A 22,629-nucleotide genomic window follows, 5' to 3' on the forward strand; every position below is an offset into this window, starting at 1 on the left:
AAAGGGCTATCAATTTTAGGGCACTTCCCGCCTTCGATTCCTAAGTAAACTCCGCCCGTTACCTTTGCATTCGAGTACTCCGTCCCGCCCGACCCGCGGCGACACAGAACGGATAATTACTCCAAATGTTTCAACCCTTCGGTAGACTTCCAAGCCTCTGGAAAACTTATAAGACATCACACATAGGTATGTTCGAATCTTAATTCTTCAGAATATGTCTTTAACCCAACCTCAGCCACGAATCATTCTCGTCACTGGCGCAAACAGTGGAATCGGATACGAACTAGTCAAATTACTAGCTTCGCGTGGCCACATCGTGTATTTGTCCTCGAGGTCTGAGGAATCGGGAAAGAACGCATTGTACGTCCTCCAATAATGTCTTTTGTTGGTTAATCCTTACGCAGGGCCGTGTTACAGAAAGAAATTAAAAGAGGAACATGATCTGGTCGTGAAATATGTACAGCTCGACGTGACTTCTGAGGATTCCGTCAAACGTGCTCGGGACACAGTTGAGAAAGCAGAGGGAAAATTAGATTCGCTAGTGAATAATGCAGGTGCGCCTTTTGCTGTTCTGTGAACTATGTCATCCATTTCCTCTTAACGTCCTGTTCAAGGTAATGCAAATGGCGCAATCAAACCTAGCGAACTCACTGTCGAGAAGATCCAAGAAGCCCTCAACACGAATTACTTCGGTACCATTCGAGTCACGACGGCCTTTCTCCCCCTCATCCGAAAAGCAAAGAACGGAATTATCGTGAATGTCAGCTCCCAAGTCGGCTCTCACACTTCCCAATCTCAAATGGCTGCTCGTTTCCCCCCGACGCTCGTGGCATATTACAGTTCCAAAGCGATTTTGAATGCTTACACGATCTCCCTGGCGAAGGAGTTGAAGGAGGAAGGCATCCGTGTCAATTCTCTTACGCCGGGGTTGACTAGAACGAATTTTCCGGGAACAAAGCAAATGGCTACCAGGCCTGCTGTTGAAGGTGCTGAGGTTATTCTTCCTTGGATTCTACTTGATCCTGAGGATCAAAGGACAGGTAAGTCCTCGCTGGTGCTAAGATTTCAATTGCTGATTTCCATTTGTCTGTTCTTAGGTATGTTCTGGGGTCACAGGGTCGATGGGGTGCTTGGTGAGATTCCATGGTGATAGAGTAGCCCAGCATCAGTAAATAAGGGAAGATTGACAATGAGTAGGTGCCAGACCGTTTAGTACATACAGAAGGAGAGGTTGCCGTGCTATTGTGGGCGGTAACGTGATCGCATGCACAACGGGCCGATGGCCCCATTACACAGGATATGGATATGTTTTTTGTTACTTTTCACCGGGCTTTAGCTATGAACTCGTTCTTGACCACGTAGCCGCGTTTTTTGGGGTTTGCGACTGAAGAATTTATAAAAGTATCATTTCAAGATTATCATGGCCACAAGGAAAAACTGTCTACTCCTCAGAAATCCTCTCAAAGAACTGCTTTAAAGTCGTTGATAACACCTCTGGCAGCGCCTCCACATTCCTCAACACAACATAGTACTCAAAGGGGAAGGAATCGAGATATCGTTGGATTTGCATGTCCATCTTGCCATTTACGTTCACGATCTCCGCTTTTGTCATGGACAGTATCGAACCATGGTTTGCTTGAAACGATGTGGAGGAGGAGGAGGAATGGAGCGAGTCAATGATAATGAACACGATCATGACTTTTTGTTCCTCCGCCTTGCGCAAGATAGGACGAAGTTTATCATGATCCTGACACATCCCATCTGAAATAATAATCTCCAACTGCCACAGATCCGCTGCCGTACTCGAGCTCATTGCCCTCCGCTCTCTAGCTGCCTCCAAAACACGCAGACTTGTTTCCACGAGAGACAAAACGTTGGTAGCTTTTTGATTGAACTGGAAGGCTTTCATCACTTCAACCCCTGCTTGATCTGTAAATGGAGCACTTTCAAAGTCATGTAGCATTGCGACGGCTTCCCCAAATCGAGCGATCCCAATATCACCGGCTTCAAGACGGCTGAGAGCTTTTGAGACCAACGCCAGGGTTTGGTACGCCAGATGTACGGAATGAGATTCAGCCATCGATTTAGAGTCGTCCAAAGCAATGAGCACTTGGTATTCTCGTTGACTAGGTCGAGTCCTTCGTAACCAGATCTTATCCTTGGTGTAATCACTGGCAATGTAAGGGATGATCTTTTTCATGTTCAACCTTTTCCCGGTGCGATAGTCACCTTTGAGGCGCGTTGCTAAGGTCGGTTCGAGAATGAGCCGTAGTTGTTCGCAGAGAGCGTAGGCGAGATCGTGCGTAAGGGATTCGTACAGACGCCATATGTATTCAGCTCGATTGTCTGGTAAGCCGTCGGACTGCCAAGATCGCAGTTCAGCTTCGACGACAGGTCCAGCCACGTCTTCTTCCATATCAATATCCGCTTTTGGTCTGTCAGGGTTGACTACCGATTCCGTTCGTTCGTGTGAAGAGGAGGGAGCTTCATGAACGATAGCCCCTTCGACATCTCCCTGGCGAGCGGATGAAGTCTGGTCGACGTCTACTGCGCGTTCTTGAGTTGGAGGAGGTTGAAGATTCGGATCCACGCCATCCATGTCGATATCGGTATCCACTGGCGCCGCGGCGCTATTGGTGGTATCCTCTGTAATGCGTAGATCCTTCAACTTTGACGCCTGTTCCTCTCCCGAGGGCCCCAAAGCTTGCATTTCGTGATCGGCATCATCTGGGTAGAGATATTCCACTTGGGATGGTTCCCCCGCATTCGCGAATTGCTCATGGATAACATCGCGTTCCTCGCCGTAAAGAATCTCGTCAAATCGTTGCTGTACCTCTTTAAGGGCGTCGCCAAGGCTCCGAAGAGGATTGGACGTTAATTGACTACTCTGCTGGGACTCTTGTTGGCCTTGTTGTGTGCCAGAAGCGGTCCCCGAAGTCTGTGACGGATTCACATTGGATTCCTCTGCTTGCTCAGAGCCGCCGATGGGCTGGGAATGTCGCCTGTTGAACAAACCGATCAGCAAAGGTAGACGCTTTGGAGAGAAAAGATTGCAACATACATTTCGCTACCTTGGTTCTTATCCGCATCAGACGCTGAAGAATCTTCCCCTCCGGCTCCAGTTGTCGTACCTTTCTCCCCACCTTGAGTACTAGCGCCGGCTTCCGGATTCATAATGTCATTCGGATCACCATCACCGGTACTGATATCGGGCTGTGCCACCGCAGGGTTTTCATGATCGTCAGATCCGTCTTGTTCACCTTCACCGGATTCGGCCTGAGCTGGTTCGGGAATGTCAGCTTCGACTTTCCCACTTGGGTCACCGTTTTGTGGTTCATCGACCGGGTCCTGGTGATGTTCTGCTGAATCATTCTGGGGCAAATCCTCGACGGGCTGCTCGGAATCCATCTCTGACTCTACCTCGTTAACATCTTCCCCCATGTCCATCTCATCTGGTAGATCCTCGCCCGGATTCATCTCTATATCGTCAGGGAGATCTAAAGTGTCTGCTTCGGGAACATGTTCATCCATTGGAGCGCCGCTCACTCCGGGCATCTCGGACTCTTCCTCCTCGTGGCTTTCCAAAGGCGGTTGATCCTCATGAGATGGATCGTCTTCTGTAGCTTCGCGATCCCTTTCCTTGGATTGCTTTTGGCCATCCTCTTTGGCAACAACGTCTGAATCTCCGCCCTTGGTAGTTGAATGATCCTCGTTTGTCTTTTGCTCGACGTCATCTGAATCTTGCGGGCCTTTTTCGTCGCCCCAAAGCTTTTCATCCACTGCTGCCGGATCTGAAATGTCCAAATCACCAATTTGCTCCTCGGGATCTGCGTCGCTCCCTTCGGAATTATCGTCATCACCTTCCTGTGGCTCACCCTCCTCCGGAACGTCTTGCATCTCCCCATCGAAGTCTTGATCCATCTCAATCGCATCGTTATCCTTGTCCTCCGGTGACTCTTCGTCCTCCGCCTTGTCCCCTTTTAACCCTTCAACTTGACTCTCCTCCTCGATTTCCTTACTGACATTCTGATCTCCTGATCCTTCTCCCAGCCCGACACCGTCTGCCATCTCTGCTGCTCCTTCCGCTCCTTCACCGTCGTTTGGAGCCTCATCAGGCGGCTTGCAGAACCCTTGCTTGCTCAAAGTTTGTAAGACAGAACAGAGAACAAAGTTCAGCTTAAAGAACGCCGCGTTGAAATGACTGTGAGCCGTGAGTTGTGTCTGAACAAGCTTCGTGTAGATGTCGAGATAAGGGATGACTCGCTGAAGATCGGCGTGATAACTAGAACCTTGAGCGGCAAGAGATACCAATAAGTTCTGCAATAGATCGAGCATGGGTTCGACCTTGAGCAACTCGCAGAGATCTCGAATGTCGCGATAGTCCTCTTTGATGTAGTTATCTCTACCGTCCTCGCTCTGTGATTCAGCGAATTCGGGGCATTTGGTCAATAAACCCTGTACCGTGACCAAGCACGCATTGATGATGTTGTCGAAAATGACATCACCGGGCGTTGGAGGAGAGGCGAGCACAAAGGAATCTCGGATGGAGAGCGTGGCGAGCCAATCGGTAGCAGGAGAGAACAGGTATTTCAAGCGAGAATCGATTTCCGACCAGTGCTTCAGAGAGCAAATAGCTTCTTCGATAAAGTCAACGGCTTCACGGACTACCTTTGCCTCCCCTAAAGACAATGCCGTTCAGAATGTGGAGATTAACGACAGAGTAATGACGCACCTTCTAACAAAACAGGAAACGTCGCCTCATTCATACCATGGATAACCCCCTCTAGTCGTTTCCGAAGATCAAAAGACTTCATCACGAGAACGCGGCAACTCTCAAAGAGAGTTTGCGAAACTGGAGCAGCTGGATTTCTGCGGTTATGGGTTCCGAGTTCCGTTTCCACTTCAGAAAGGGTCGAGACAGTCTTCGCAAGGACGTCACTGATGTAACTCAACCGCTCGGACATCTGAGTGCCAGAAGAAACGACTGAAGTGGAATCGTTTGCGGCTGCAAGCCTTCGGGTGGTAGCCTCCAGTTTGAGGTAATTTGATGACAGGCGTGCTAAGCTGAGGTAGCGTCAGAAATGTTTATTCTATGTGATCGATGTATTCAACTTACTACTTTCTGCAGTCCACAGCCATTGAAAAGGCCGACTCTAGAAACATGATCCCTCGCTGCATCTCCCGAGTTCCCAAATCCTTGTGATGATTTGATAAGGACGCCCTGAGGCCAGGTAACGAGCCGTTTAATCGATGTAGATAATTCTCTGCCTTTTTTATCGAGGGTAAGTCACCGGTGATGATTGGCTGGCATCTCGTCCAGCGGACAGAGCTATTTTGGAGGAGTACTTCTGATTTCACGTTAGGCGACAACCCGGCCTTCTTCAGCTCTTTCAGCAGATCACTCCAGGCTCTGCGCTTACGATTGAGGAGTGCCTTCGCATGTTTCTCTCGTTTTTTGAGTGCCGTTGTCGGAAGTGGAGTGGTTGCAAGTTCTCTGGAGATAATGATGATTTCTACCGCAAACTCGTCTATGATATCACCGGCTTTGGACGCCAAAAATGGCCTAACGCGAGAGTGGATGAGCTGGGAAAATTTTGTATAGGTGGATTTTGCCCGAGTTAAATTTGAAGAGATGGGGACGAAAACTGACTCCACGTCACGACCCGACATATACGAGAATGGAGGAAGCTCAATAGGCATGCGCTGGCCCTCGGTACCCGCTGCAGTCGACGGTAGTAGTCGGTCTACAATCGGTTCACGCAGGACTTCGCGGAAACGCCGAACGATTTTGTAGAGTTGATGGTGAGTCCGCTGTGCGCTTTGTTTCAAAGCATGCACATTAACGTCCTTCCAGCTCGCCAGCTTGATGAGATTGAGAATTTCTGATTCTAGAGCAGATCTTTGAGCTGCCAGATACGTAGCAAGGGGTTCGGAGAAGAGGCTAAAATATCCAAGAGTAGCATGTACGACCTTTCGAACGGTTTCGAAAACAGGTAGTTCGCTTGCGTTATATGAAGAGTAATGGACGCAGTAGATCTCGAAAGACTGGAGAAGCCGTATTCGCGCGTGAAATTGACCGAGAGGTGAACCCCGAATGAAGTCGTCGAGAAGTGGTATAAGGTCATCAAGATACTTTGATACTTCATGTCCGTCCCCGTCTTCGCTACGAGCCCATGCATCTGAGGGTCCCCGGATCAATGCGTTATACAATTGGAACCACCAATCTGACACTCCGGCTTCAAATTCTTGTGCTTGATTTTCTAATAGTGCCCGCCACGAGCTCAGTTCCAATCTTCGCCACTCAACTATCAGATCGATGATCGCCGTTCTATTTGGCTTCAAAGTGTTGTCTTTATTTGCATATATCTCCCAATCTTCTGTCTGTAGGAGTAGCTGCTCTATTGCTGACAGAACTTTGGCAAGCGGACTGTGCAGGTCCAACGCTAAGAATGCATCACAACGGCTCTCCAAATGCTGGAGCACCATCTGGTCTGTCCATTCTTTAATGAGAGAGCCAAGTCGAAGTTTGAGCTGCTGCACGACGTCAACCGCTTTCCTTGTTTGAGGGATATTCGTGTGGAGATAGAAGTTGTATGATCCTTGTGTAGAGGTGGGGTCGAGAAGTAAAACAGAACGACGGTCTAAAAGACTAAGCTGAAGGAACAAACTATCGAGGTCGACTGTCTCCGTCAGGCCATTGGCGTTCGAGCTCAAGATGGTCGACAGAAGTTGTGTCCTCATATCGCAGTAATCAGAACTTCCTTCCCGCCATCCATCATGCAGGTGGAGGAAACATATTTGTTCATGCAACTTGACCAATCGGCGGGCATCGGGATCCGACACGTACATTGAAGTAGTCGGTTTGGTCGGTTTGGTTGAAGTCTCTGTATCCTCTGACAGTACAAACTCGAATGAGGGGAAGAGCTCCATAAATTCTGCCTGCTCTATCTCCGCATCAGACAGCGCTTGATGACTCAAGTTTCCGCTCTTGTACAGTGATTGCGACATTTTTTCTTTTCCCTCCTCCCTAGATCGATCTATTCTCCAAAGGCGTAGGGCCTGCTCGTAAATGACGTTGAGCTTGAAGAAATGGGTCATAATGGATACGCCGTTTGAGACATGCAATGCAATCGATGCGCATGACAATAAGACGTGTTGGAAAACGGTGATGTCGTTGGATTGGTGCAGTTCTCCGGACTGCGAGAGCACAAGTTCAGAACCTCGGATAGAAGGAAAAGCGGATAGGGCGGTGCCGAGCCTATCGTCCGTGCCACGGTTCGTACTAGACTGTCGAATGGTACGTAAGCCCATCTTCAAGATATATAACGCGTATTGCATGGGCAGAATAATGTCAAAGAAGTCTTTGTAGACAGTTTCTAGGCGTTGCGAGAAGCCGCTGATGCTCTGCTGAAGGACTTCTTCCTGTTGATGTGCTAGAACAGCGTTTTCCTCAAATAAACTGACAAGGGTCTTGATTCGAGATGGGAGCAAGATCTGCTGTTGGAATTGTTGTACTTCGGCCCAAAACTTGTGTAGGAGGGAGATGTTTCGACGGCGATGCGATGCGGGGAAGTCATGTAATCGTCGGTTTGCTTCTTCTAGGCGTCCACGAATATACGCAACTACATGGCTGTCCTTATTACCCGTGGTGATCTCCTCCAGTTGAAGATGAAGCGCCATCTCCGTGGAATGCCGGAATTGCTCACGTTCCCAGTAGTCTTTAGAGCAGTTCTGGACAGCTATGGGATCGATAGGCGCATTTGGGACGAAGAGATCTAATATCATAAGACCAATTGACACCCAACACGAACCGATATTATGAAGAAGATCGGTACGTGAATCGCGTCCACCCTCAAGTCGAAGTAGAGCGGGTTGAAGATGAATTTCAACGGCGTTGACAAAACCTTGGTGTTTATTGAACCTACCAGGGAATCCGCGAGCGACTATATTGAAATCAAGGTCGTTTGACTGGCCAAATTCATCCCCGGGATTAAGGAACCAACATGCAATCTAAACGAGTCAGCCTATGTTCCAAACGCAGTCGAGGGAACCATGGTTTACCTCGTCAATCGAAGTCCGAAGCAGCCTTTGAATTTGTTGCACCCGAGGGAGGTACTCATCGCAGATAATGAGGCAGAGGTAATTGTGGATTTTGAGCGTCATCTCATAAGTAGTCAAGTCACATAAACGCAGCCGAGACCAGTCACTTTGAGGAGATGTCAATAAATTATTCAACGTGAAGTTTCATTTACTCACAACACCGAGAGGGTGCGCTTCAGGCTTGCTGCAGAGAATAGGTCGGCTGGACTGGATTCCTGGTACCGAAAAATGGCCAACAGTTAGCTTCGTTCATCGTCTCCCAAATACAAACACACCTCTTCAGGTACCCACAATTCTTTCATCCAACTGAATTGTAGCTGCATCCGCAAAGCCACCGAATCTAATTGCGTTCGATCAGCGAAGTTGGAGTTAGCTAAATTCTACCCATACCGTGACCGGATTCGTGGATCCAAAGGAAATGCTGGAAAGGCACCATTTTTCTCAAAGAAGTGGTGGGATGTAGGCGTACCACTCCAAGGAGTTGTTCAATCGAGTTCCTAAGCGACTAAGGGGAGGAAATTGAATACAACATGTCTCAAATTGAGAATAAGCAGAAGGGAACCGACCTGGGTTAGATCTCGTTCCGAACGAGTAAGCAGCCCCAATATGATTATCGTAGAGATAGGGTCGGCCTCCTCCGTAACTAAAGCATTTTGAAGCATTCGCTAGGGATTCGTTGAATGGTAACGATCAGCTGACGAGAAATTTCAGCTCCTACCTGCTCCAAACCCTGTATGATTCCTTCTGCCAAGCTTTCGCTACCAGATTCAAGCGGCAATGATGTTACGGTCATGAGGTTGAACACTTGCCCTCGCAAATCTATCAAAAATGAATCAGCCTGCAGGCTGCGGGCTCGCGAAACTACGACTGTACCCTCATTTCCGAAAGCTAGCGTCCCCAGCCTTTCAACACGTTTAACGACTGCGGAATCGTGCTTTAGTTGCGATGAAAAAGTCCTCCATATCTCATTCAGTCCTAACCCTGACGATAAAGATGTAATATTTTTGAGAGTCTTAGCCCACATTAGCAAGGACAAGTGGCTGGAGGAGAATGTCTCTGCTGCTTCGAGGATCCATTGCGCGATGGTTTGAATTGACGAGAAATCAAAAACCAATCCTGCAATGATCGAACCGAGGTACTCCACGTAATTGAGCAGCAGGATGGCCACAGACAGATCATGCAACTGCGGGACTGATGTGAGAACTGTTGAGGACTGAGTATGAGTAGCTTACCGAGCATTTGCGTTGACTATGTTCAGTCGTGAGAGCATTGCTCACAACTAAATTACAGGACGCGGTGATCTCTGATATTAGTGAGTCGACCACTAAGGTAGCCCGATGAATGATATCTTGTTCATTTCGACCATGGTGAAGTTTGTACCCTGGAACCGGTTTCCTTTCGCTATTTCTGGTAGAGAGGGTGGCTTCTAGAACCCTGAGGACGTGTAAGTGTATGGAAACCAAGTCGTCGCATATTTTGTCAGGAAGAAACAGGTAAGGATCCATAGGCTAATGGAATTGTATTATTAGAGGATAATTGATCAATTGGGTTCAATATACCTGATTGATAGTATGCACCCGTGAAACACCGTACAGGCAACTATACTCTTCGCGGAAGCTTGCAAGAGAAGTCTCCGCAGTGGGTAAAACCCCCTGTAGCAGCTCATTCAATTTTAGAACTGACGAATTGCCTTCATTATTCAGACGAGTGAAGAAACGGATGAACGAGGGAATCGAAGCAGGAGGCACTGTGCGAGAGAGGTAGCTCTGCAAAGCGGTCCAATTGTTGTCGTCGACTGCGGTATTGAGAAGTATTGATGTCTGATCTAGCAGAGCGGTTAGGCAAGAATACTGGTCAAGAGCACGCCCAGATGTTGGCATCAAGACCGGGGCATCGTCAAGGTTAACAAAAGTCCCCCTGCGGATACCTTCAAAATGAAGTGAGGAAGGTAGCAATCTGGGGTCGGTGGGAGAAGGAAGCCTCCGGTAGTCGTTTAAAACACAAAGATCGTTTGGCGAAACATCTGGAATGAGAGCGATTTCGATCCCTCTGTTCCGCATAGCCCTTGATAGCTCTCCGTGCTGAGGGTCCACTGACATGAACAGCCTGAAACCAGGAGCCGGCTTTAGGATCTGCACTTCGCCATCTACGTATCCTCGTTCGCTGAGGGTCAGAAAGCCGTCTTCTTCACATAGCGAATTGAGACGATCAAGCACGGATGGATTACAAAGGTTTGCACCATCCAATAGTATCCAGCGACCTTCCTTCATAGCCTTCACCAAGGGACCATCTACCCACTCAAACCGACCGACCTTACCATCCCTGGTGCAGTCAGAGACCTGCTTTTGCAACCTACAGACTTCAGCGGGCAGAGCATCGATCATCCTGCTTAACAGCGGGCCTACGATCTCGAGAGCAGTGATAAGAGGAGATCGCTGTTGATACACAACATGCTTCAAGCGCATATATTCATGTAATAGAGAGTCCACCTCGAAGTCTGGCGATCGAAACAATTTGTCTGCTAGAAGAAGGGTCTCCTTGACTACGGACAAGATTCGAGTGCGGTGATCAACCTGCTCAAAGCCGCCCAAGATGTCCATGGTATCTGTCGCGCTGTTGATGAATACCTCGTGCAAAGGGTGACCCGTAAGATGTGCGAATAGTCGAACAAGAGATGTTTTCCCACTATTTCGCGGTCCCGTAACAATCGATAGCCAGGACCGAGATAAACAACACCCAATTGCCTCCAACGCGGAGAGTTGCCATCGGAAGATGCGCTTCGGAACAATGGGAGGGATGCAGTTTTCTCGACTAGTATGAAATACTCCTATCTGGACCTCTTCCGGGGAGATTGACCAAGAAGGGTTATTGTTGGGGACAGTCGAAGGCCCAAAAATACGACTGTAAAGAGCTAGGGCACGTTGACGATCGTCTGAGGAGCGGAAACGATGAAGATAAACCGGCCGAAGGTATTCTACTGGTTGTCGAGAGGGCTTGGACGACTGGACTAAGGAGCACCATCGTAGCACGTCCCTCAGGTTGAACTCCCATGGAGAACCTTCTCGAGCAAAATCCTTCTGAACAGAAATGGTATCGTTCAAACTGCTGTTGAAGGTAACCATCGCCTGTAGGACGTCTGGATCAATATCTGGGAAGTAGTGACGGCACACGAGGACCAGATCGGCAGCAGAAAGTTGATCTATGTAGACTTTCGTGAACCTATTTATGAAAGATTTCGGAAGGCCTTTACGCCCACCACCCTGGCTGAGTGGATTTTGGGCTGCGAATATCCGAAATGAAGGGTGTTTGACGAAACTCCGTCCAAGTTCCGGAATGTAGACCGTCCCACGATGATCAAGCACTGCGTTCAGCCCCTCTAGTATAGCTTGAGGTGCAAGATTCATTTCGTCAAGTAAAACCCAACCACCCTCCTGCAAAGCCTTCAGGAATTCCCCGTCCTTCCACGAAAACTCACCGGGCCCTCCTCCTTCCACCGGTAGATCGGACCCGAAAAGGTCTATGATATCGGTCTGATCCGAAAGATTGATCCGGCAGAGCGCGTGACCGGCCATCGTCGCCAAAGCTGTAATCAAACTGGTTTTCCCTACTCCAGGGCTTCCCTCAAGTAGGATAGGCTTCCCAAGTTGGCAGGCTCTTACGACTCGCATGGCGTTGTCTTGCGATGTGGGGGCTTGGAAGTTGAACTTCTGAGGATTCAACGGTTTCGGACCTCGAGGAATGGCAAACGAGCCTAATTGGAAGAACGTTTTTGGATTATGGCTAGGGACAAACGCTTGTGTGATATCAATAGGAACCAAGGTTCGCAGTTTTCCGACAGCCAAAGTCTTCAGCCTCTGCAGGGAATCAGACGAGTAAGACAATAACGATGGCACGGCAGCTACACCATCCAAAATCGTCATATGAGCAGCATGGTGCTGTGAAGGTTGATGATCAGTAAAAGGTTGAGGATATTGACATAGAAACCCACAAATATTTCGTCTTCCGGTATCCTCATACCATCACCTTGGCTATACATAACGTTTGAGAACACAACCCATGCCTGTACGAAACATATTCTAAAAAAGCGAAATCTCAAGCAGTCGTCGACAAACACATACCAGAATATCTCGCAAATTCGAAAATGATCGATCACCCGTCGTCTGAGAAAGCCAGTCTATGAAGTCCAGAATTGCGGTTGTGTACTTCTTGAGGTCAACGTGTCCCCATGTTCGGCTCACTATCATCTCCAAATCCTCGCGACTGTCGACCGCCGGTACCCATATTTCAGTGAAGCGATTCCGAAGAGCAGGTGATAGCTCCTTTTTCCCATAGTCACCTCCGGGATTCATGGTAGCTACAAGCTTGAAGGAAGGTTCAGCCTGGACCACTGAGTCGACGTTTCCGCCTTTCTCTGCAAGTACGATTGTTCGGGACGGTTCGAGAACGCTGTTGAGTCGTTCGAGGACCGAGTCGTCAGCCAATGAGATTTCATCGAGGAGAAATACGTCGCCCTTCCGCATCGCTTCTACCAAAGGGCCATCGTGCCACTCAAATATCGATTGAGTTCGAGCAAGTCTTTGTTGTAACGCAGTAACTTGAACACGAATAGCGTCTTCAACAACCTGCGAATGTGATGTTCCATTGATGAGGGCTTCAAGAGAGCTGAAGGTCAGGTGATCAGTATCAACGCCAAGCCGCTTGAACAGTGCTTTGGAATCTTGTAACAGTTCCGCCTCAGCAGCCCCTCGATTGCGCAATGGTCGAAGACCGCCAATCATGTCCGCAGTCTCAGTGTTTTGATGACAGTTAAGAGCATGAAGCTTCTGATTTACGGCGGTCGCATACTCCTGACACACTGAGGTTTTCCCGGCCCCAGTCTCCCCAACTAAAAGTACTGGTTCATTGAAACGTAAAGCGCGGCTGACTAGAACAAACAATCGTTTCATCGCGTTGGTCCACACAAGGCTAGAAGAGGAGGGATACGGGACTTGGAGATACGAAGGACAGTCGACTTTGTCCAGGTCATATAGAGAGTTCTCATCCAACTTCGCTCTCATGATAGATTCAATGACCTCTTTCACTGCCACTTTGTCATCATTTCTGCGAGCGCGTTCGGCCAATAGCATGTACCCGTCTTCTGCGAGTTCCTGATCACTGTTCGCCTGCCGGTCTCCCCACCGAAAGAGATCACGCAGAGTGGCGAACCCGTGTTTGCTCTCAAACACTCGACCTGACTGTCGACGTTTCTGCAGCTCGCGAAACACGGAAACAATTTTCTCGGCGCGGCTGGGAGCAATTCGACATCTCTCGCATAGAATGGTCTGAAGTTCGGTCTCCGGAACGTCTTCGAAATGGACTTCGAGGAACCTATTTCGGAATGCCCTTGAGAGAACCTTTCTGCCTGCATAGAGTCCGGGAGGGTTCTGTGTTGCAAACAGCATGAAATGAGGATGTGGTCTGATGACTTCTCCAGTTTCTGGAATGACAAGTTCACGGTTATCGTCAAGCAGCCTATTCAGGGCCTCTAGAACATCGGTGGGTGCCAGATTAAGTTCGTCGAGGACAATCCAGTCACCATTACGCAACGCACGAACGAGTAGCCCATCGGTTAATACAAGCTTCCCGGTCTGAGGGTCTGGAACGTAGGAACCGAGGTACTCTTGGATGTCTGTGTGCTCATGATTGTTGATCCGAATGAATTTGTGGCCGGTTCGTTTGGCAAGGTATTCGACTGCACTTGTCTTTCCGCTTGATGTAGGGCCTTCAATGAGCACAGGAAATCGCCGGGTCAAAATGATCCTCGCTAAATCGGTGAGCTTGGTATACACGGATGGCGTCATCACGTAATCATCAACAGGGTCCTCTGGAAGCGGGCCTTTTTCGAGGTAAAAGGTACCAAACTTGACAAAATTATCGGTAGATTGTGGAGATGGAGGTTCCTTGGAGAAGAATGCTTTCATTGACTGGCTATTCCTCAATTCAGGAAGTAGCATTTCTTTCGCAAGGTCAACAACCTTTTGTGCACTAGGGCCGTTGAGCACCATCGTGAACGCCATCATACAGCCTTCCCAGATTGCCCTTTTCAGACCATAAGATTGGGCAATATCAGCAGCAAATGTCAACGCCCTAGCGAGTGTACGCATACTGAAGTGTGGGCGGTGATTCGAGCCGTCAGCAATTTGTCGCGTCTCTGCGAGTTTTTTCACAGCCAAGTAAAAGTCGGCTACAAATTGAATACGCTTCTTGTCTCCAGCTGCAGAGTGGCCGATGTACTGCTCAATGATACTGAGTAGAGTATCATAATCTGCGTCTGGGGAAGGAACGTCGATTTCCGTGAATCTTGACCGAATGTTCGGCGGGAGATCTTTCTTTCCGACATCGGTAGCAGGATTCATACATGCAAAGAGGCGGAAATTCGGATGACGCGGAACAGGTTCCAAAGAGCCTTGTTCGGTTAAGGTAATGGAGCCAGTGCTGCTTTGCAAAACACTGGAAATGCATTCAAGTGTTTCGGGACTGGCCAGGTTGATTTCATCGAGGAGTACCCTGTAAGGAACGTATTCAATCAGAGATTTTCTTCGTCGCCTTCTTTTCCAACTCACCAGTGACCTGCGCGCAAGGCTTTCACAAGCGGACCCTCGATAAATGCAAACGCGAATTTCCCTTTCCCTTCTACATGCAGAGAGTTGAACTCGTCCACCTCCTGTTTAAAAGCGGTCCACTTCGCTTCTGATTCATTGAGAGCTGACGCATTGACCTTTCTCCTCTTTCTAGGATTATGGGAGTCCAGTTCCTCGGTTGGGTCTCTAGAACACGCCATCAAAATCTGGAAGGAAACAAATGATATTCAGACTCACTCAGCCTCTCTCCTCTTCTTCTGAATCTGCTCTCTCGCTTTCTCGATGCTCCCCTTCCACCAACTGACAGCTTGTTTCCACTTCCCTTTCTGAACAGCCTCCCTTAACCCCTTCTCGATAGCCTCATTCTTCTTCCGACTGAAAGTCTCAACGAAGATATCCAACCATTGATCAAATAGCCTGATTCCGGGTATTCTCGTGTCCACCGGTCTAAATCCGCCCAGCAAGTCCGAGGACTCGGTCTGATGTGACAGATTAAGGGAGATGAGCGGTTGTCGGAGTGTGTTCGCCAAATGCGTAATCACGCTAGTCTTTCCAGTACCTGTCTCGCCAGTAAGTAAAATCGGCTCGCCAAAAGAAAGGGCAGTGACGATTCTGGAAAGAAGAATAGTCGCCGGTCGATGCATAGCGAATGGTCGCGTCTTCGATTTCACCTCGAGTCTGGACTGGGGTTTAGCTTCGACCCTCGCTCGTTTCATCCGAACTGCGGTAACCACGCCATTAACGTCCTTCTCAAATCCAAACTCCGAATCTTCCGGTTTCCAGCTATTCAATAGCCAATCGCGTCTTTCGATGTCTAGACCCCAATGTTCGCCCACCACTTGTGCAATGGTCTGAAGATGAGTGCGCGCCGCAGTCGTCAAGCCACCTGCACCAAAGTACACATCTCGTGCAGCGAGGTACATCTCCTCCCTCATGGAAAGATTAGGGAACACGGCAGAGAGAGGAATTTCCAAGTTGGGAGGAATATCCACGTCCATCGCGTGCTGGGAAGCTGGTAATATTCCTTCCACCCTTATACAATATCTTTCCAGATCCCTGAGCCCAATATCCCGGGTGCTTGATGTGCTACCAACAGCCCGTACAGCTTCCCACATTCGAATGAGAGCAGTACAAGCACTTCCTGCCAACCTAGGGAATCGTACGTCGATGATGCTACGAAGTTCATCGGCTGAAGGAGGAGACACGACGACTTCATGGAACTTGTGTGCCCCAAAAAACGTCGCAGTTGGGAAGCTGCCGTTCCGTCCCGGCGTCACTGAACGAGTAGCAAAGATCGCAAAGCTATCTGCTGCAGTCACCTTCCCGTGTCCAGGTACGTCAATTGCCGCACATCCACCGATCCACTTGCCCTGCTCTAGAGACTCGATCAGTGGCTTGAGTAACCCGAGCACATCATTGCTAGCACGGTCGATATCCTTCAAGACGACCCACTTTCCCTCCCTCATTGCACGCACGAGAACGCCCTCTTTCCACTCGAAAACACCTGGTTGTGTCGCGGAAGAGGCGTAGTTGCCTAGTAGTGAACGGGCATCGAGAGAAGTATCGGCGAGCTGAATTAGGACGATTTGGTTTTTGACATTAGGGAAGAGAAGTTGAGCGAGATGCGTTAAAAATAACGCTTTTCCGGATGAAGGAGGTGAAGTGAGGAGAGTGGGTAACCGACTGGATAAGTGAAGTGCTAAGGAGCGAAGTGCGGTTACGGCTGTGGGTGTGGGGATGAGTGACGATATGATATTCTGTTGTGGTGGACCAGCTCTAAGAAGGAAAACTCCGTGGATATTAGCCGTAAGAGGGCTACTCGCCGCAGTGAGAATACACGTATTGAATTGAGATATACACACACCTCAAGGCTGAAGCATCTAATCCATGCCGTTCGTTCTCGACCTCTTCAAAGTCATAATAACCTTGATGTTCGGTTATCAACGCGTTTCTTGCATCGCGGACTCGTTGGTATTCCAGTACCGGCAGTAGCCAACCGTCCACTTGCACCCGGGCACCTTGCTCGTCTACTCCATAGTCCAACGGGCAATCCACTTCCGAATCTGTTCCGACGACCCTCTGCTCCCATTTGACTCTCTCTGCTTCTCCCATCCCACTCTGCAAGGCGTAGCAACGTATTGCTAACAATCGAGTACCGGTGTCGACCTCCATCGATCTCGAAATTTTGTATAATGGGAATAACGACCATGAAAGCTGAGAAGGAAGCTCCCTGTTTGCTGAAAGTATGCGGAACAACGCGAGAAGAAGCCTTTGGGTTCTTATGTCGTCATCTGAACTGGCTTGTAGGATACCGTTAGAGAATTGAGGCCGCAAAAGAATTTGGTATAGTATACTGTAATGTCTTGTCAACACTATATTAACAAACAAGAAGTTCATCTCACTCACGGGAAAAGTTCTTCATGAACTTGGATCAAAAGACATAGGGATACGATCTCGTCCTCGAGATTACCCTCCTTTTCCAGAAACCTCGCACAGAGATCAAACAAGATAGGCCGAAAAAGGGTTGCGATGGAGCTCGTGAATGTGGGGACCGTCAAGAGGTGTGATAGAAGGTTGAGTAGTTCTGGTAGAGTATTGCCATTGAAGAGTGAGACATGTAGTGATGGGAATTTCGCGACAAGTTTTCTCTTTTGCTTGTGAACGTTAAACGTTAAAGGATTGTGAAATACAGCTTCCCCCTCCATTTTGGCCTGCACACCGCCGTGGTCGATGTTGAGAAGAAAAAAAAAAGTTTATCTTATCTCCAAATTCTCAATTTGGACACGTTCTTCCCGCGCTTCACCTCATTCAAATTGTCATGATGAATTCGGGCAGAATGATCATGAGCGAGATTCCCGTTCAGGCTACCTCTGCTCACTCAATCTCTTCAATCCCGAAAAAGGTTTTTTCTGTCCGCGCTAGCCCACAGCAATTGTCTATCCTCCGTGAAGCTTTCGCACAATCCCATACACCACAAGATCTGAAGTATTTGGCCACCGAGACGGGCCTGTATGTTTCTTTGTTTCCTCATTTCTTTAAACAGAAGTCTCTGATTAGTTCAAGTACCGAGAAATGGATTTCTGGATGGCTCCAACGCGAGAGACGGAAACTCAAAAAGAAGGATTTTTCCTTGATGAAAGAGGAATTTGAAGACCCAAGTCTTGTAGTGACTCGGAATGGCACCTCAGAGGACAGGCTCACTACTGACTCTGAAGCAACGGACAATCCACTTTCTCACTCTGGTAGGCCTCCCAAAAAAAAGGCGAAGACCTTGCGCCAGAAGCGGTCTCTGATAATCAAGATGGAGGACATTGAGGATACTTTACCACTGCATTCCATTCCCACTTCTGTTTCGTCTGCACGCGTCCTTTCTGGTCATGCACAGTCTGGGGACATAGTCGACGCTAGGGATCAAGTGCATATACCTGCCTCAACTCCATCAAACCCTAGGCAACCACCCAAGCGCGGCCGCAAGAAGCAAAACCCAGTCCTGACATCAAAGGCAACGACCGTTACTGCAGAAGATGGTGCTCAACTCAAAGATGCGAGGCTGGAAATTGTCCGGCATGCTGAATCTATCCTTAAGACCTTATCCCCCAGCGAGTCTTCGACCAAGGTAGCCTTTCTCATCTGTAGTTGAACCTACGCTGAAATGAACTACAGGTTACTGACTTGAAAGAAGTACCAGAATCTGCTTCCATGACATCGTCAACTGAGCCGTTCTTTCTCGATCCGCTACTTCCCCCCACGCATCTGTCTCGATATCAACCGACGGAAACCGTCGCCACTAATGTAGGCCCTTTCTTGATATAAGGTGGAGCTGTTGTTGATGCTGAACAGCTTGGTGAGGTGGTACCGAAACCTACTCTTTCCGGTTCATCAATGGCGCCCTCCTTCACACCATTATTTCCCTTACCTAGAACTATCACGCTTCCTACGCTTCCTCAGATTCTGGATACGCCTTCAAGCATCATACGAGGAATTCAAGCGACTTCGAATGTCCACCCACACCTTCAAGTATTTCATGTCTCTCATTCGTCCGTTCACTTTGTTCATCGGAATTCTCTGTAGTCGCGCCAGGTTGATGTCACTCCCCTTTCACGACCGTATCGCGGCCATGTTCGGCGACAACCACATTCACACCTAAACGATTGTGGTCAACCCAAACTAGAAGCTCTTCCAGAGGTCCTGAATCCAAACCTCACACCTCTGAAGCATCTCACTATGTTAAGGAAGAGGATTGCAAATGGATCGTTATCGATGCCTAGTGGTAATGGATGCCGGAATATGATGGAGGTCTTGTTGGACGAACGATTGACAAGTGATGATCCTTTTCAGGCGGCAATGGGTTTGGTGTTTTTGTCTCGTTTGGCCCAAGCAGTAAGGCAAAGATAGTTTACACGAGTATGCAACACAACGTTCACGGAATTACAAGAAAAAACCTGTACTGTATCGAACGGGTCGCATCCGATTTCAATGGATAATGGACTATAAATCTTATCCACCTTTTCGTCTCTCGTTCGCCATCTCAGCTCACTCCACCCAGCTGAGCCCTTCATAGTATCGGAGTCAAGGACTTTTGAGTACAATATTGCAACTCGCCCGGACTTACGTTTACCATCATGTCTGCAATCTTCATTCTCGGTGCAGGACCCTCAAATTGCGGCTGTAGGTGAGAGCTTGAACCCGGCCAAGCCGCTTTACAGTGACTCAGACTCAGTGATAATACCGTTTAGTATCCGTAGAACATGGCGGTTTCCCCGTCGGTCTATCCTCTCGATCCTCCACAAACCTCGAAATTTTCAAAGCTTGTCGCAACAGCCGAATCAGATGCTCACGATCCTGCTTCGTGTGTTCATGGTAAGCAAAAGACCGCCCTCACTTCAAGTTATGTGGCTGAGGTTCTTAAATCCCTCAAATCTGAACTTGGGCCATCCTCTGCTATACTGTACAACGTTGCAAGTATTTCTCTTGGGTTGAAATCAATCTCGGATATGAGAATGGGAGTCAATAACATTACGTCCGAACTTCGACGCAGAGGCCCCATTCGGCGGTGTGTTAGAGTTCTCGCCACTAGTACGTACTGAAAATCTGCAACTTGGATTCTCGGAGTCATTCAGAAGGAAATGAATGGGTGTATGAAGTGGAGCATTTGAGGTGTTAAGAATTGGACGGTAATGAGGTTCGTTGAGGTTGCAGAATCATACCGAGGAACATATTTAGAAGAAGAAAACTCAAACAGTCAAGCTTCAAAGCTTTAGGGCTCGGATAGATGGATAACCGCTGTCAGTGTTGTTCTTATTTTGGAGCTAGATCATGAATCTTGCCACGGTACCTCTTGTCTCGTCCCATGAAATGCCAAAACTCGATAAGCCCCTGAAAGCTCAGTGAACAGAAAATCTCCCGCTGCTGGCACGGAACCGTGAGCTACAGTTCCTTCTTGCGTCCTCTCTACAGTAATCGACTCAGCCAGAGCCATTCAGGTGACTTTGACCGTATCCCCATTCCCTTCAGCATTGTTGGGCCAGAAGGCTATTGTTGGCGGTTCGAGTATTGAGACCAGTACGAGTGGTGGGAAGCATCTTAGGCTCGGGTGAGAACCTTGGGAAGTAATCTTTGTCATTGAACGATTAATGATTCGCCTACTGACGATAGGATTCGATTATAAGTAAAATCCGCTCTTTCCCTTTGCCCGCGTCCTCAGTCGATCCCCTTTTCATTTATTCTTACTCACCTGAAAAATTGATATTGAAGGAGCTAAATCATATTCCAGTTCAATGCCAGCCGCAATTTTCGTCATCGGTGCTGGTCCTCAAATTGCGAACGCAGGTAAAATTTCCACCCCCAGCTTTTTACCATGTAATCGACAGCCCTCCTTCCCCTCCCCCGGCAGTCGCTACTTTATTCGTCAAACAAGCCGGGTTCTCCGTCGGTCTATCCTCCCGCTCAGCCACAAACCTAGAGAGATACAAATCTCTCCTCCCAGAAGGAACAAAAGTCGCAACAGCCGTAGCAGACGCGAATGATCCTGCTTCGTGTGTTCGTGGTGAGTAGCATGATCGCCGGCCACGCTCTCCGAACGCTCAAGCGCTCATCTACTGACCTCCCCGCCACTCACGATAGCCCTCGAACACCTCAAATCTACCCTCGGCCCACCCTCCGCAATCCTCTACAACGCCAGTTCTCTTTCCCTCGGTAAAAAGCCGATTTTAGAATATAAACCCGAGGATATGGAAAAGCATCTTCGGACAAGCGCAGTTTCAGGGTTTACAGTACTCCAATGGGGAGTAAACAACGTTGTAAAGGACGAAGAAGGACGGTCGGCGGTGCGTCTTGATTTAGCAAAAGTCGTTGACAAACAAAAGTATGTGGTTGACGAGGTTTTTCAGCTTCTCGTCACTGGAGGTGGCCTTTCGTTTCAGGTAACGGAATTTCACAGTACTTGGACGACATAGACTTCCCCCTCAAAAAACCTTTGTTAGCCACGAGATGGATTGTCGGGTTTAGCCGCAGGGAAAGCAAGCTTGTTGAACATCTGTAAAGCCTTCCGAGTCGAATGTCCTCGTGAGTTTCCGTCTCGCGCGCTCCTTGTAGACGAAGATTCTCACATTTCATCCCTCGGGAAAAGAAATCCACGTAGCAACAGTCATCGTAAAGGGATTCGTTGATAAAGGCGACCCATATTATGCTTCTTCAGTCATTGCGGAAGAGTATTGGAAGCTCTACGCTCAGAAGGAGGATGAATGGGTATTTGAAGTCGTGCACTAACTTAACTTTAGTGGGGCGGAGCAATAAATTTGAGCTATCAAAGTAACATTGGAAGGAAGTTTTAGGTTTACTGAAGATAACGCTGAGGAATTTGTGTGGAATTCTCAAATCACTCCGAGTTCTCCTTCTTTTCCTTGTTGGCTTGATCGGCTTTAACTGTGTCCGAATCCGTTCTGCCTCCTTGCAGTTTCTGGATTATGAAATATCAAAAACAGGCCATGACGCGAAGCAAACCGACTGGAAACTTACAGCAGCGGTGTCCGGTGACGATCCAGGAGTTTTCTCATATTCTGAGCCTTTTTCTCCAGTCTCCTGCATGTGCGTTAGAATGATAAGCAAGAGCGGTAAGAAAGAGAAAGGGAAAGAAGGTGTACAGGTTTCTTCTCAGCAAACTCTGCTTCCTTCTTCTCCTCCATAGAAGCGGACGAATCCTCCTTTTTTTCATTTTTGGGCGCTGGCGCTTCTTCCTTGTCCTTGGGCTTCTCTTCATGAGATGCCTAACAGTGTTGTTGTCAGATGTAGGTTTTCAAAGAGAGAAGACGGGGAAACTGTACCGCGTCTGCTTGGGGAACATCGTCCGCCTGTGAAAAAAAAACGTCAGTCAACGTCATTGAATAGCTGGAGATGGAAGTGAAAAGTAATTCACCTCTGCTTTGGCAACGGAACCAGAAACATCAGCTACGGTTCCTTCATCGTCTTTCATGGGTAGCGGTGCGTGGCTGTGTGAAGGGTCGTGAGGTATGTGAGGAGCGCTTCTTCTGGAGGAAGGCGAGGCGAGGTAGAGGAACTATCGGTCATGAAATTTCAGCGCACGCGACTGTGAGGGTATCAGAGGTACTCACGGCAGGTCCGAATACGACAGCAGAGCCAATCTAAGGATTTTCAAGTTTTTTGATATGCTGCAGTGCGCAGAAAGAAGGAGGGGCAAAAACTTACAATCCAAGGCAAATCCGAACCCTTCTTCGTCTCTCCTGCGGATGAACTCATCCCTCTTCTACCGGCACCAGCTTTAAAACCTTGCCATGTTGCCCTTGACGAGCGTATAGACGAGGAAAATAGTCTAGTGAAACGGGATGCCATTAGGGAACTTAGAGAACCGAAACGAGGTGGAGAGGACAGGAAGAGATTTCGAACCGCGGGA

General features: G+C 48.5%; 5 protein-coding genes across 5 annotated transcripts; 3 read left to right on the forward strand and 2 right to left on the reverse strand.

The window, feature by feature from the left end:
* The first annotated feature begins 64 nt into the window (after nt 1-64).
* Nucleotides 65-1,382, forward strand: E1B28_012138 (uncharacterized protein). The gene is made up of 4 exons (XM_043157218.1): nt 65-360; nt 418-554; nt 615-1,040; nt 1,098-1,382. The coding sequence occupies exons 1-4, from the start codon at nt 215-217 to the stop codon at nt 1,148-1,150; spliced, it is 762 nt and encodes a 253-aa protein (XP_043004584.1). The 5' UTR covers nt 65-214; the 3' UTR covers nt 1,151-1,382.
* Nucleotides 1,371-17,459, reverse strand: E1B28_012139 (uncharacterized protein). Its single transcript, XM_043157219.1, has 19 exons — nt 17,127-17,459; nt 16,585-17,073; nt 14,958-16,535; nt 14,703-14,906; nt 12,219-14,646; nt 12,089-12,160; nt 9,660-12,035; nt 9,333-9,608; nt 8,974-9,283; nt 8,819-8,919; nt 8,667-8,765; nt 8,491-8,605; nt 8,376-8,440; nt 8,257-8,315; nt 8,062-8,206; nt 5,117-8,010; nt 4,733-5,064; nt 3,062-4,679; nt 1,371-3,002 (listed from the first exon to the last, which is right to left on the reverse strand). The coding sequence occupies exons 1-19, from the start codon at nt 17,423-17,425 to the stop codon at nt 1,442-1,444; spliced, it is 15,021 nt and encodes a 5,006-aa protein (XP_043004585.1). The 5' UTR covers nt 17,426-17,459; the 3' UTR covers nt 1,371-1,441.
* Nucleotides 17,460-17,541: 82 nt separating this feature from the next.
* Nucleotides 17,542-19,263, forward strand: E1B28_012140 (uncharacterized protein; the record flags this gene model as incomplete). The annotated part of the gene is made up of 4 exons (XM_043157220.1): nt 17,542-18,336; nt 18,384-18,512; nt 18,561-18,737; nt 18,792-19,263. The coding sequence occupies 4 exons, from the start codon at nt 17,542-17,544 to the stop codon at nt 19,113-19,115; spliced, it is 1,425 nt and encodes a 474-aa protein (XP_043004586.1). The 3' UTR covers nt 19,116-19,263.
* Nucleotides 19,264-20,054: 791 nt separating this feature from the next.
* Nucleotides 20,055-21,494, forward strand: E1B28_012141 (uncharacterized protein). Its single transcript, XM_043157221.1, has 8 exons — nt 20,055-20,142; nt 20,204-20,313; nt 20,376-20,549; nt 20,614-20,766; nt 20,844-21,046; nt 21,110-21,142; nt 21,203-21,284; nt 21,349-21,494. The coding sequence occupies exons 3-8, from the start codon at nt 20,498-20,500 to the stop codon at nt 21,486-21,488; spliced, it is 663 nt and encodes a 220-aa protein (XP_043004587.1). The 5' UTR covers nt 20,055-20,142; nt 20,204-20,313; nt 20,376-20,497; the 3' UTR covers nt 21,489-21,494.
* E1B28_012142 (uncharacterized protein) lies at nt 21,495-22,621 on the reverse strand. Its single transcript, XM_043157222.1, has 7 exons — nt 22,425-22,621; nt 22,331-22,360; nt 22,135-22,275; nt 22,043-22,069; nt 21,863-21,985; nt 21,738-21,800; nt 21,495-21,678 (listed from the first exon to the last, which is right to left on the reverse strand). Exons 1-7 carry the CDS (start codon nt 22,566-22,568, stop codon nt 21,598-21,600), a joined length of 609 nt encoding a protein of 202 aa, XP_043004588.1. The 5' UTR covers nt 22,569-22,621; the 3' UTR covers nt 21,495-21,597.
* Nucleotides 22,622-22,629: the final 8 nt, after the last annotated feature.

The sequence above is a fragment of the Marasmius oreades genome, chromosome 8, assembly GCF_018924745.1.
Source record: "Marasmius oreades isolate 03SP1 chromosome 8, whole genome shotgun sequence".
Lineage (NCBI taxonomy): Eukaryota > Fungi > Basidiomycota > Agaricomycetes > Agaricales > Marasmiaceae > Marasmius > Marasmius oreades.